Source organism: Theropithecus gelada, chromosome 16 (assembly GCF_003255815.1).
Source record: "Theropithecus gelada isolate Dixy chromosome 16, Tgel_1.0, whole genome shotgun sequence".
In the NCBI taxonomy this organism is placed as follows: domain Eukaryota; kingdom Metazoa; phylum Chordata; class Mammalia; order Primates; family Cercopithecidae; genus Theropithecus; species Theropithecus gelada.
The window spans coordinates 63,017,380-63,032,216 of NC_037684.1; the positions used below are offsets into that span (position 1 = coordinate 63,017,380).

Below are 14,837 nucleotides of genomic sequence, written 5' to 3' on the forward strand. Positions count from 1 at the left end.
ATTACAAAACACTGCTGAAAGAAATCAGAGATGACACAAATGGAAAAACATTCCATGCTCATGGATAGGAAGAATCAATATTGTTAGAATGGCCATACTACTCAAAGCAATTTATAGATTTAATGCTATTTCTAACAAACTACCAATAACATTCTTCACAGAATCAGAAAAAAAAAAAATGCTTTAAAATTTATTTGGAACCAAAAAAGCACCCAAAAAGCCAAAGCAATCCTAAGCAAAAAGAACAAAGCCGGAGGCATCATATTACCCAACTTCAAACTATACTACAGGGCTACAGTAATCAAAACCGCATGGTACTGGTACAAAAGCAGACACACAGGTCAATGGAAGAGAATAGAGAGCCCAGAAATAAAGCTACAAACCTACAACCATCTAATCTTAAAAAAGTAGAGAAAAATAAGCAATGGGGAAAGAACTCCCCATTCAATAAGTGGTACTGGGATAACTACCTAGCCATATGCAGAAGATTGAAACTGAACCCCTTCCTTACACCAGGTGCAAAAATCAAGATGGATTAAAGACTTAAACGTAAAACCCCAAACTATAAAAACTCTGGAAGATAACCTAGGCAATAACATTCTGGACATAGGAACGGACAAAGATTTCGTGACAAAGATCCCAAAAGCAATTGTAACAAAAGCAAAAATTGACAAATGGGACATGGTTAAACTAAAGGGCTCTGCACAGCAAAAGAAACTAGCAACAGAGTAAACAGACAACCTATAGAATGGGAAAAAATATTTGCAAACTCTGCATCTGACAAAGGTCTAATATCCAGAATCTATAAGGAACTTAAATAAGCTAATAAGCAAAAAACAAACAACACAATTAAAAAGTGGAAAAAAGACATGAATAGACACTTTTCAAAAGAAGACATACGCGTGGCTAACAAGCATATGAAAAAATGTTCAACATCACTTCTCATTAGAGAAATGCAAATCAAAACCACAATAAGATACTATCTCACATCAGTCAGAATAGCTATTATTAAAAAGTCAAAAAGTAACAGATGTTGGTGAGGTTGCAAACAAAGGGGAACGCTTATACACTGCTGGTAGGAATGTAAAATTAGTTCAGCCATTGTGGAAAGCAGTTTGACAATATCTCAAATAACTTAAATCAGAACTACCATTGACTCAGCCATTCCGTTATTGGTTATATACCCAAAGGAATCTAAAGCATTCTGTCATAAAGACATATATACACAAATGTTCACGGCAGCACTATTCACAATAGCAAAGTCATAGAATCAAACTAAATGTCCATCAGTGGTAGAATGGATAAAGAAAATGTGGCAGCCAGGTGCGGTGGCTCACGCCTATATTCCCAGCACTTTGGGAGGCCGAGGCGGTGGATCACCTGAGGTCAGGAGTTTGAGCCCAGCCTGGCCAACATGGCGAAATCCCGTCTCTGCTAAAAATACAAAACTTAGCTGGGCGTGGCGGCAAGCGCCTGTAATCCCAGCTACTTGGGAGGCCTAGGCAGGAGAATCGCTTGAACCTGGAAGGTGGTGGTTGCAGTGAGCAGAGATCGTGCCACTGCACTCCAGCCTGGGCAACTAAGCGAGACTCTGCCTCAAAAAAAAAAAAAAGAAAACAAAATGTGGCACATATACACCATGGAATACTATGCAGTCATAAAAAAGAATGGGATCATGTCCTGTGCAGCAACATGAATGGAGATGGAAACCATTATCCTAAATGAACTCATTCAGAAACAGAAAACCAAATACCACATGTTCTCACTTATAAGTAGAAGCTAAACATTGAGTACACGTGGATACAAAGAAGGGAACCACAGACACTGGAGCCTACCTGAGGTTGGAGCATGGAAGGAGGGTGAGGATCGAAAAACTACCTACCTGGTACTATGCTTTTTATCTGAATGATGAAATAATCTGTACAACAAACCCTGGTGACATGCAGTTTACCTGTATAACAAGCCTGTACATGTGCCCCCGAACCTTAAAAAAAAATAAGTTAAAACGTTTGGACTATTTTCCTTCTTTCGAACAAAGACAATGGTTTGCCCAAGGACTACAAATAAACAAGGGGAAAAAAGAAAGGTTCCAGTTTTGTCTGAAAGTTCTGATTAAACCTCTGGGGCCTGCAGCCTGGAGAACCTGGAGAACTCTACACCCACAGAACCCGGCTTTGTCCCCAAAGAATAAAAACACCTTTCTAAAAGCTGCTTTTCCACCTTTCTTTGGGTTCCGCCCTGGTTTTCTAGGGCCAGGGATGGCCACAACCGGGACCCCAGGATGAGGGCAGTCTCAGGGAAAGGGGAGCACGAGGTGTTGAGGGAGGCTGGGACAGTGGGTAAGGGCCAGGTGAAGTGGAGAGGGGTGGCTTCGAAGGCTTCAGGCAGGGAGAGTGGCTGGGGGAAGCCTAGCGATGCAACCTATCCAGCCGCAAACGGCACACTCCCACCTTTCTGCCTGGGCTTTGAGGAGACCCAGTTAGGGCACCCGCCTCTGCTAGGGGAGGAAAATAGGTGGGTAGGACGTCTTTAGTTTTCCCTCCCTGGTTGGCACCTGTGTGATATGGTGGACCAACCGTGGGTTCGAATCCCACCTCCCCACTTACTACACGTTCTCAGTGGGAAACTTCATTCACCTTCCAACACCTCCGTTTCCGTATTTGCGAAATGATGTGTTTGTATTCCTATCTTCCTTGACGGGACGGTGAAAGCAGTTCTCTGGCTTTGTCTTGCCTAGGTAAGTCTGGTGCTTAAGGCTTTCCTTTGGGAGCCTTGTCTAAAGAGAGGAAAGTGAACCCGAGGGCTGAGCACGCTGCGGCGGCTTCCATTAAAAAAAAAAAAAACCCGGGGCTGGGTCAGGATGGGAAAGGCAGCGAACGGAACGGGCTTGAGCCCCAAGTCTGGGGCTGACCGTCTTCCCTGCGTGCAGAAGGAAGGGCAGGAGCATCCTCACCTGGAACGCCGGCCGAGCCTCCCGCCTCGCAACGCCTGGCCAGGGCCCCGTCTGGCCCTCTGCACGTGGGATCCACTGACCTGGCAACTGTAGGTTTGGGACTGAGACCTGGGGGCAGGAACAGAGTCTTGCAGGTGGCGGCGCGTCACAAAGGCGGCCCGAGCTTGGCATTTACCCTGGGCCAGAGCAAGGCGCAGACCCCGGGCGCCCACGGAGTTGGCGTCGGAGCAGCAGCTGCGCGGGCGGAGCAGGCAGGCGCGCTCGCAGTCCCCGCAGCCCAAACTGGGCGCAGCCCGAGCAGGGCTCAGCGAACGAGTAACGGGCGAGCGTGGGCGGGAGCAGGCTGGGGTGGCGGTGGGATGCCCCGAGGCCGGCGTAGGGGAGGCGGGCTGCTCTCATCACCTCCTCTGGGAAGCGTCTTTGGCTGCAGGAGTTGCCGGGCCAACTCTCCTCCCGCGGTGGGTAGGATATCTTTAGATTTCCCTCCCTGATTGGCAGCTGTGTGATATGGTGGAACAACCCTGTGTTCGAATCCCATCTCCCCACTTACTACACGTTCTCCCTGGGAAACTTTATTCACCTTCCAACACCTCCGTTTCCGTATTTGTGAAATGGATGTGTTTGTATTCCTCCCTTCCTTGACGGGACGTTGCAGAAGTACCTGAGCACCCACTTTCTTATTAATGGCAGCCAGCTCTTGTATAGCGTTTACTATGGGGTAGGCACTGTTCCTGGTGCTTTCCAGGTATCAGCTCACTTAATCCTCCCAACACTAGGAGAAAGGCATTATTACTACCCCATTTACAGATGTGAGGACTGAGACACAAAGCAATGGACTTGCCTAAGGTCATCCGACTGCAATGCGCATAGCTAGGATCCAACCCACTAAGCTACACTGCCTCTGATGGGGTCTGGGGGGATAAGGGGAGGCTCCCAGTCATTAAATAGGACTTCGAGTCTCCTTGCAGCAACTCTTCCAGACAAACATATTCTTCCAACCCCACCCTACAGCACCAGTGTCTGATGATTTTTCTCACCTACGACCTTGCTGGCCAAAAGGTTTCATGGAGCTTTTATTTATTTATTTATTTATTTATTTTATTATACTTTAAGTTCTGGGATACATGTGCAGAACGTGCAGGTTTGTTACATAGGTATACATGTGTAGAACATGCAAGTTTGTTACATAGGTATACATGTGCCATGGTGGTTTGCTGCACCTATCAACCCGTCATCTAGGTTTTAAGCCCCGCATGCATTAGGTATTTGTCCTAATGCTCTGCCTCCCCTTGCCCCCCACCCGCAACAGGTCCCAGTGTGTGATGTTCCCCTCTCTGTGTCCATGTGTTCTCATTGTTCCACTCCCACTTATGAGTGAGAACATGTGGTGTTCGGTTTTCTGTTCCTGCGTTAGTTTGCTGAGAATGATGGTTTCCAGCTTCATCCACGTCCCTGCAAAGGACAGGAACTCATTCTTTTTTATGGCTGCATAGTATTCCATGGTGTATATGTGCCACATTTTCTTAATCCTGTTGATCATTGATGGGCATTTGAGTTGGTTCCAAGTCTTCGCTTCGTGGAGCTTTTAAATTGGTTTATCTCTTCTGCAGCACCTTTTAGGAGCTTTGCTTGGTGGAGTGCTGTGGAGGCCCCTAGCCTTGCACAGTTCACAAGTGGTTGAAGAGACCTATTTCTTCATTTGTTAAATGTTTAAGTAACTTCTTAAAAGCAGAAGGAGGACGTCAAGGGGTGTGTGGGTCCCTTGGGAGAAAAGGCAAGGACACAGATTATAGGTCAGACACTTTCCAGACTTCCTCACCTCTTCCTTCAACAGTTACCAAATCGTGTCTTCTAAAGAACTCGCAAACACATCCCCATTCCCACCACAATGCCGGGACTCTGCTCTTGACCATCCTTCCTCTACCCACCCTCCCCCCAGAGTGTCCTTCCCATACCTCAAAACTCACCACGTGGCTTCCAGACATGTGACCCATCAACCTTCATGGCTCTCCGTGACCTCAGCTGGGGTTTTCCACCCTGTTCTGCTGTTACAGCTCTTGAATGTAAACACAACTGTCCACAATGTAGCTAGATACCGGAAGGGGACAGGCCATGTCAGGATTCCAAAATCTTGGGGAAATGGGAAGTGGGACTCTCTGGCCTCTAGGACATAATCTTTATGCCTTCACTCAGGACCCCTTGATCCAGCACCTCCCACTGCTCCCACGTGATCCAGTTCCTCCATTTCCAGCCCACGTAACAAGTGCCAGATGACCAAACCATTTTTAGTTCCCTGAACGGGAACACGTCACATACATTCACAGTTCTTTTTTTTTTTTTTTTTTTTTGAGACGGAGTTTCACTCTTGTTGCCCAGGCTGAAGTGCAATGGCGCGATCTCAGCTCACAGCAACCTCCGCTTCCTCAGCTCAAGCGATTCTCCTGCCTCAGCCTCCCAAGTAGCTAGGATTACAGGCATGCACCACAATGCCCGGCTAATTTCGTATTTTTTTAGTAGAGACAGGGTTTCTCCATGTTGGTCAGGCTGGTCTCAAACTCCCGACCTCAGGTGATCCGCCCGCCTCGGCCTCCCAAAGTGCTGGGATTACAGGCATGAGCCACTACGCCCAGCTCACAGTTCTGTGGCTTTGCACGTATTGTTCCCTCTGCCCAGAATGCATCAGTTCCTCCACCACTACCACTAGGCCCACCTGATCTGCCTCACAAATCCTACTCACCCTTCAAAACCCAACTCAGGCATCACCTCCTCTGAGCAGCCCTCTCTACTTCCAAACACTGTATTTAGCCAAACAGAGTAAGTCACCCTCCATGTGCGCGACCCCACACTAGAGTCTGCCTGAACCTTCCCACTCTCTCACCGGGTTATAATTGAGTACTGGTCTGTATCCCTGGATAGACTGTGAAATCCTTGCAGGTGTGGACTGTATCATGAATGTATCATTGAACCACCCACACCTAGCACAGTGCCCAATGCACTTGGGACCACAGGGAAAGCTGGTTCATTTGAGTTTCATCTCTGTTTGACAGATAATGGCTCTTCTTTTTTACTCCCCACAGAAAGCAAGTGATTGCTTTCCTTTCCTCATTTTTGGAAGCCCTGCCTAACACACAGCTGCACTCTACATCCCAGTTCCTGGATGGACGAAGAAAGTGAACTGATCCAGCCCCAAGACCAGAGCTGCTGGGCCACTCTGCCCGATGTGTGTCTGTGCCGTGTTTTCTGGTGGCTAGGAGACAGGGACAGGTCCAGGGCTGCTCTTGTCTGCAGAAAGTGGAACCAGATGATGTATTCTGCTGACCTCTGGCGGTACAGGACCATCACCTTCAGCGGGAGACCTTCCAGGGTACATGCATCTGAAGTTGAGTCAGCTCTTTGGTATGTTAAGAAGTTTGGTCGTTATCTGGAGCGCCTGGAGGTCAAATTCCTGAATCCTTACAATGCTGTCTTGACCAAGAAGTTCCAGGTCACCATGCGGGGCCTCCTGTCTTGTCTGAGTAAGAGCAACAACCGTCTAAAATCTCTTTCCATCCAACACCTGGAGCTGGACCGCCTGGTGTGGAGGAACAGCATCAGGAGCTCATTCATCAGGAGCTTGAGCTTCTTCTTAAAGAAGATGGGCAAACACCTGGATTACCTCAACCTAAAAGGGGCCAGGCTGACCGTGGAGCAAGGCTGCCACATTCTCGACTCCCTCAGCCACCTGAGGAATGAGAATATGATCTCGGAACTCAACATCGAGGACTACTTCAGTCATCACCTTGCTGTCTATAGCAGCCCCCAGTTCAAAAAGACCATGTCCACATTCCACAATCTTGTGTCCCTGAACCTCAACTACAACTGTATCTCCGACGAGCTGCTTGAGAATTTGTGTGAGAACGCCAGCACCCTCTGGACCATAAACATCAAATGCCACATTCATGACCCCCACGGACAGGTCATCTGGGGTATGTCCTGGGCCAAGCTGGCCAGGCAGGCCACCAATCTGAAGGTGAACTTCTACTTTGAACGGATCATGAAGTACGAACGCTTGGCCCGAATCCTCTTGCAGGAGATCCCAGTCAGGAGCATCAGTCTGAGAAGCTGCTATTTCAGTGACCCAGACTGGTCCATGAGACCCACTCTGATAGATCTCCTGCCCACCTTCCGGCACACTCTGCAGGTAGGTAGGACTTGTGAGGAGTGACTGCTGTTTAGGTGACTGGCTTCCCCAGAAGAAAGCCCACTGCTGCCTGCTCTTGGCTGGGCTCCCAAATGTTCACTCAATCTCAAATTGAAGTTCTAGCAAATATCACCAACTAAGCCTTCTCCCCTCCTCCCAAGACCACAGTAGGCAACAAAAGCTGCCACTCACTTCCTACATGTGGTAGACACAAGGAATTATCTGGTTAGCTGTCAGCCAGGGAAAGCCCCTAAATCCCCACTCAGAGCTATGAAGCCTGAGCCAGGAGGTGCCCTGCAGGTGAAGAGCAGCTGGGCTGCCTCTTCCTACCTTTCCACCAGGTCACAGCAGCATGCAGGAGACCCTGTGACTCCTATGGTCAGATCTCAGTTGGGGGATCTGTCTGGTTATAGCAGTGCCAGTGCCTGGTAACTGGGGAGATAGAATGGGAAGGACCAGTCCAGACAAAAAGTCAAATTTGATTTACACAACTGAAGAACTGAGTTTCGGGCTGTTCCCTAATCTAGCAGCTTTCTCATCTGTAAGATCAGGATCATTTTGTCTTTCCAAGGACCTCACAGTGGTTGTGACAATTGATATTAACAGGTTTATGTATCTCTGCAAACATGGATGGACTGCAAGGTGCTAGTACCTCATTAGGGATCCATATAACCCTAAGGTGGGGTAAGGCAGACATCGTCATGGTGCTTGTATGCTGCAGAAGAACTTGAGGTTCAGTGACCAGCCCACAGTCATCCAGCCAGTCCACTGCAGGGCTGGGACGAGCACCTTGTATACTCCAAGTATACTGCCTCCAAATTCCAAGTTTTGCAAACTTGGATGAGATCACTATCATTCTCAAATCTCTTCCTCTAAGAACTACATGTCCAATGTCCCTTATCTAAAAAGCCACCAAATTCCATTAACACCAGACCTGTCCTACAAGAAATGCTAAAGGGAGTTCTTCAATCTGAAAGAAAAGGGCATTGATGAGCAATAGGAAATCATCTGAAGGTACAAGATGTATACTTACTATTGCTTACTGGTAATAGTAAGTACGCAGAAAAACACAGAATATTGTAATACCGGAATTGTGGTGAGTCAACTACTCATATCTTAAGTAGAAAGACAAACATATAAGCTGATCAAAAATAATAACAACAACAACTTTTCAAGACATTGACGGTACAATAAGATACAAATAGAAACAACAAAAAGTTAAACTGTAGGGAGACAAAGTTAAAGTAAAAAGTTTTTATTCATTTATTTATGCAATCAGTGTTAAGTTGTCATCAGTTTAAAATAATGAGTTATAAGATATTGTTTGCAAGCCTCATGGTAATCTCAAATCTAAAAACATACAACAGATAAATAAAATAAAAAGCAAGAAATTAAACATAACTCCAGAGAAAATCACCTTCCCTAAAAGGAACACAGGAAGGAAGAAAAGAAGGAAGAGAAGACCACAAAACAACCAGAAAACAAATAACAAAATGGCCAGAGTAAGTTCCTACTTAATACTAACATTGAATATAAATGGACTAAACCCTCTAATCAAAAGATGTAGGTGGCTGAACAGATTAAAAAGAAAGACTCAGTTATCTGCTGCCTACAAGTAGCATATTTCACCTATAAAGACACACGTAGATTGAAAATAAAGAGATAGAAAATGATATTTAATGCCAACGGAAACCAAAAAAGAGCAGCAGTAGCTATGCTTATATCAGACAAAATAGTTTTCAATACAAAATCTATAAAAAGAGACAAAGAAAGTCATTATATAATGACAAAAGAGTCAATTCAGCAAGAGGATATAACAATTGTAAATATATATATATGCACTCAACACTGGAGCACCCAGACATATAAAGCAAATATTATTAGGGCTAAAGAGAGAGATAGACCCTGATATAATAACAGCTGGAGACTTCAACACCCCCCTTTCAGTATTGGGTAGATCTTCAAGACAGAAAATCAACAAAGAAACAGCAGACTTAATCTGCATTAGAAACAAAAAGGGCCTAAAGGATATTTACAGAAAATTTTATCCAATGGCTGAAGAATACACATTCTTCTCCTTAGAACATGGATCATTCACAAGGATAGGCCACACGTTAGGTCACAAAAAAGTCTTAAAACATTCAAAAAATTGAAATTATAACAAGCATTTTCTCTGACCACAACAGAATAAAACTAGAAATTAATAACAAGAAAAATTTTGGAAATTATATGAACACATGGAAATTAAACAATATGCTCCTGAATAACCAGTGGTTCATGAAGAGATTAAGAAGGAAATTGAAATATTTTTGAAACAAACAATAATAGAGACACAACATACCAAAACCTATAGGATACAGTGAGCAATACTAAGAGGGAAGTTTATAGCTATAAGCGCCTACATCAAAAAAGAAGAAAAACTTCAAATAAACGTTCTAGTGATACACTTTAAAGGACTAAACAAACCAAGAGCAAACCAATCCCAAAATTGGTAGAAGAAACAATAAAGATTGGAGCAGGAATGAGTGCAAGTGAAACAAATAATGCAAAAGATCAAGGAAATAAAGTTTTTGAAAAGATAAACAAAATTGACAAATCATTAGCCAAAATAAGAAAAAAATGAGAGAAGACCCAAATAAATAAAATCAGAGATGAAAAAGGAGACATCACAACCAATACTGGAGAAATACAAAGGATAATTAGAGCCTAATATGAGCAACTGTATGCCAATAAATTGGAAAACCTAGAAGACATGGATAAATTCCTAGACACTTACAACCTACCAAGATTGAACCATGAAGAAATCCAGAACCTTAACAGACCATTGACAAGTAACAAGACAGAAGCTGTAATAAGAAGTCCCGAAGCAAAGAAAAGCCCTTGACCTGACGGCTGTACTGCTGAATTTTATCAAATATTTAAAGAAGAATTAATACCAATCCTATTCAAACTACTCCAAAAAAATAGAAGCAGAGGGAATACTTTTAAACTCATTCTACAAGGCTGGTATTACCCTGATACCAAAGCCAGATAAGGATACATCAAAAACAAGAAAACTATAGGCAAATATTCCTAATGAACATTGATGGAAAATTTCTCAACAAATTACTAGCAAACCAAATTTGACAACCCATTACAAAGATCATTCATCCTCACCAAGTGGGATTTATCACAGGGATGCAAGAATGGTTCAAAATATGCAAACAAATCAATGTGATACCTCATAACAACAGAATTAAGAACAAAAAACATATGACTATTTTAATCAATGCTGTAAAAGCATTTGATAAAATTCAACATCCCTTCATGATTAAAACTCTCAAAAAAACTGGGTGTAGAAGGAACATACCTCAATACAATAAAAGCCATATATGACAGACCCACAGCTAGTATCATATTGAATAGGGAAAAACTGAAAGCCTTTTCTTTGAGATTCGGAACAAAGTAAGGATGCCACTGTTACCACTGCCATTCAACATAGTACTGGAAGTCCTAGCTAGAGCAATCAGATGAGAGAAATAAAAAGCATCCAAATAGAAAACAAAGTCAAATATTTTTTGTGTGAAGATGTGATATTATATTTGGAAAAACCTAAAGACTCCACCAAAAAAAACTATCAGCTAAAAAAATTCAGTAAAGTTGCAGGATACAAAATCAACATACAAAAATCAGTAGCATTTCTATATTCCAACAGTGAACAATCTGAAAAATAAATCAAGAAAGTAATCCTGTTTACAATAGCTACAGATAAAATTAAATACCTAGGAATTAACCAAAGGAATGAAAGATCTCTACAATGAAAACTATAAAATATTGATGCAAGAAATTGAAGAGGACACAAAAAATGGAAAGATATTCTATGTTCATGAGTTGGAAGAATCAGTATCGTCAAAATGTTTATACTACCCAAAGCCATCTACAGATTCAGTGCAATCCTATCAAAATACCAATGATGTTCTTCACAGAAATAGAACAGAGAACCTTAAATTTATATATATATGGAATCACAAAAGATGCAGAATTGCTGACGCTGTCCTGACCAAAAAGAACAAAACTGTAGAAACCACATTACCTGACTTCAAATTATACTGCAGAGCTATAGTCACTAAAACAGCATGAGACTAGCATAAAAACAGATTTTGAGCTCCTTATATATTCTGGTTATTTATTAATCCCATAAAGACCAACAGAACAGAATAGAGAACCCAGAAACAAATTCATTCATCTATAGTGAACTCACATGTGACGAAGGTGTCAAAAACATACATTGGGAAAAGGACAATCTCTTCAGTAAACGGTGCTAGGAAAACTGGATATCCATATGCAGAAGAATGAAACTAGACCACTATCTCTTGCCATATATGAAAATCAAATCAAAATGGACTGAAGACTTCAATCTAAGACCTCAAGCTATGAAACTACTACAAGAAAACGTTGCGGAAACTCTCCAGGACATTGGACTGGGCAAAGATCTCTTGAGTAATACCCCACAAGCACAGGCAACCAAAGCAAACATAGACAGATGGGATCACATCAAGTTAAAAGGTTTCTGCACAACGAAGGAAACAATCAACAAAGTGAAGAGACAACCCACAGGAAGAATGGGAGAAAATATTTGCAAGCTACCCATCTCACAAGGGATTAATAAACAACCAGAATACATAGAGCTCAAACAACTCGATAGGAAAAATAGTAATCCAATTAAAAATGGGCAAAAGACCTGAACAGGTATTTCTCAAAAGAAGACATATAAATGGCAAAATAGATATATTAAAAGGTGCTCGACATCACTGATCATCAGAGAAATGCAAATCAGAACCATAGTGAGATATTATATCACCCCAGTTAAAACAATTTTTATTCAAAAGACAGGCAATAGCAAATGCCGGAAAGGATGTGGAGAAAAGGAAATTCTCATATACAGTTGGTGGGAATTTAAAGTAGTACAGCCACTGTACAGAACAGTTTGGAGGTTCCTCAAAAAACTAAAAATAGAGCTTACATACGATCCAGCAATCCCACTGCTAGGTATATACCCCAAAGAAAGAAAGTCAATATATCAAAGAGATGTCTGCACTCTCATGTTTATTGCAGCACTGTTTACAATAGCCAATATTTGGAAGCAACCTAAGTGTCCATCAATGAATAAAGAAAATGTGGTACATACACACAATGGAGTACTATTCAGTCACAAAAAAGCATGAGATTCTCTCGTTTACAATAACATAGATGCAACTGAGGTCGTTATGTTAAGTGAAATACGTCAGGCACTGAAGGACAAACTTTGCATGTTCTCACTTATTTGTGGGAGCTAAAAATTAAAACAATTTAACTCATGGAGACAGAGGGTAGAAGGATGGTTACCAGAGGCAGGGAAGGGTAGTAGGGGGTGGAGAGGGAAGTGGGGATGGTTAATGGGTACAAAAAAAGTTAGAAAGAACGAACAAGATCTAGTATTTGATAGCACGACAGGGTGTCTATAGTTAATCATCATTTAATTGTACATTTTTAAATAACTAAAAGAGTATAATTGGATTGTTTGTAACACAAAGGATAAATGCTCTATTTACCCCATTGTGATTATTACACATTGTATGCCTACATCAAAATATCCCATATACCCTGTAAATATATATACCTATGTACCACAAAAATTAAAAATTAAAATTAAAAGCCCCCAAACCATCATAGCTATCAGGCCCAGAGCCAGGTCGTGGAACTGTTACAGGACAACCCAGCCAGTCTCAGCGTCTGTGCCCACACACATCTTCCCTTTTGGTGCTTTTCCAGAAATTAACTTTTGAATTCAACAACAACCACGAGTCACTGGACGAGGAGCTGCACCTCCTCATCATATCCTGCAGGAAGTTGTTTTACTTCAAAATCTGGGCTTTCCTTGATGTTAGGTTTGTGGAGCGGATCCTGAAGAGTCAGAAAGAACGGCAGTGTGCCCTGCGCACGCTCAAGGTAAGCGGTCCCCAGGCTGGTTCCATGGGGTGGAGTGGGGGCATCCGGGAATGGTACTTCCGCTCTGGAATGAAGGGCAGAGATGAGGCAATGAACAGAATCATCTGTTCATTGGAAATCCGCAGTTTCACAGAAGGGAATTTGGAGCTCTTTTTTCTAGCAGTTGGGTTTGGTCTTTTCCTGATTCTGCCAACATATTTTCCTGATTCAACAACTGTATGTGTAGATCATTTAAGTTGTTGTCAAGCCCTGAAAAGTGTAGTCACAATGTGTCTCTGTGTGTGTGTATGTGTGTGTGTGTGTGTGTGTGCTCATATGTGGATGTATTTCTCTGTTGGCACAGGTGAGAATTTATACAAACAGATATGAGACGAATGAAGAGGACAGGACCCTGCGGGAAATTTACAGGAAGTATAGAAAGCTGATCGACTCAGAGCTTAGCTATTTCGTCATCGCTTACCCTATGATGTAATGAATGCTCTACAGATGAAGAAAGCTAGGAGCACTTTGAACTTGAAAATCATTTCTCTTAGAACTACACTCGGGCATGGCCAGCCCTTTTGCTCCTCTCTCTTCCCCTCCTCTCTCTCTCTTTTTTTTTTTTTTTTTTGGTCAGTTCAATACCAACAGGAGCAGCCCAGCAAAGGCTGAGACTGCTGATGACCTGAAGGCTCCAGGTGGCTTTAAAGCGCTATGTTTACCAACTATCCAGGTGTAATTTCTCTTTTTGTCAGTTTTGCTTTTTGACACCCTCACTCATCCACAGAGCTAAAAACCCAAAGCCACTCAGAGTAGCTTCCTTTTTTTTTTTTTTTTTTTTGAGATGTGTTGATGAAAAGACTCAAACTGTGTAAAATATTTTTAGAGATTTATTCTGAGCCAAATATTTTTAGAGATTTACTCTGAGCCAAATATGAGTGACCATGGCCTGTGACACAGCCCTCAGGAGGTCCTGAGAACATGTGCCCATGGTGATCGGGGTACAGCTTGCTTTTATATATTTTAGGAGGCATGAGACATCAATCAAATAGATTTAAGAAATATATTGGTTTGATTCAGAAAGGTGGGGCAACAAAGCAGGGGCTTCTAGGCTGTAGGTAAATTTAAACATTTTCTGGTTGACAATTGGTTGAGTTTATCTGAAGACCTGGGATCAACAGAAAGGAAATGTTTGGGTTAAGATAAAGGATTGTGGAGACCAAGTTTTACTGCGCAAAGGAAGCTCTCAGACAGCTGACTTCAGAGAGAGCAAGTTGTAAAATGTTTCTTATTGGACTTAAAATGGTCCCTGGCTCTTAGCTCATTATCTCCTGGAACTGGAAAGGAAGGAAGGAAAACAAAAGGGAAAGGCGATTCTCTATAGAATGTGGATTTTTCCCACAAGAGACTTTGCAGGGCAATTTCAAGGTATGACAAGGAAATATATTTTGGGATAAAACATTTTGATTTTCTTCCTTGTTATGCCAGAGTCAGATTGGAAAGTCACTATATACAGGGTTAAATAAAACCCATCTGACTAGAATTTATGGCTTGTAGGGCATGACTCCTCCTCAGACCCCTTCGACAGGAATTTGGGCAAGATTAAAAAATAATAATAATAATAAGAGCTTAGTCCTCAGACGGAGTCTCGCTCTGTTGCCCAGGCTAGAGTGCAGTGGTGCGATCTCAGCTCACTGCAACTTCTGCCTCTCAGGTTCAAGCAATTCTCCTGCCTCAGCCTCCAAGTAGCTGGGACTA

At 42.7% G+C, this 14,837-nt stretch overlaps 1 protein-coding gene across 2 annotated transcripts; it reads left to right on the top strand.

Moving 5' to 3' along the window:
* The first annotated feature begins 3,143 nt into the window (after positions 1 to 3,143).
* FBXO39 (F-box protein 39) lies at positions 3,144 to 13,807 on the top strand. 2 transcript variants are annotated; one of them, XM_025363144.1, is made up of 4 exons: positions 3,144 to 3,204; positions 6,031 to 7,133; positions 12,924 to 13,100; positions 13,444 to 13,807. In XM_025363144.1, the coding sequence occupies exons 2-4, from the start codon at positions 6,111 to 6,113 to the stop codon at positions 13,570 to 13,572; spliced, it is 1,329 nt and encodes a 442-aa protein (XP_025218929.1). In that variant the 5' UTR covers positions 3,144 to 3,204; positions 6,031 to 6,110; the 3' UTR covers positions 13,573 to 13,807. The 2 variants fall into 2 exon arrangements, with proteins under 2 accessions (XP_025218929.1, XP_025218930.1); XM_025363145.1 differs by having other exon boundaries at positions 3,156 to 3,204; positions 6,001 to 7,133.
* Positions 13,808 to 14,837: the final 1,030 nt, after the last annotated feature.

What these genes read in the sequence shown, in the direction of transcription:
- FBXO39 (XM_025363144.1), top strand. Translation starts at nt 6,111, where the DNA reads ATGGACGAAGAAAGTGAACTGATCCAGCCCCAAGACCAGAGCTGCTGG. An exon ending in CCTTCCGGCACACTCTGCAG is followed by an intron (nt 7,134 to 12,923) that starts GTAGGTAGGACT and finishes GTGCTTTTCCAG; the next exon opens with AAATTAACTTTTGAATTCAA. An exon ending in GTGCCCTGCGCACGCTCAAG is followed by an intron (nt 13,101 to 13,443) that starts GTAAGCGGTCCC and finishes CTGTTGGCACAG; the next exon opens with GTGAGAATTTATACAAACAG.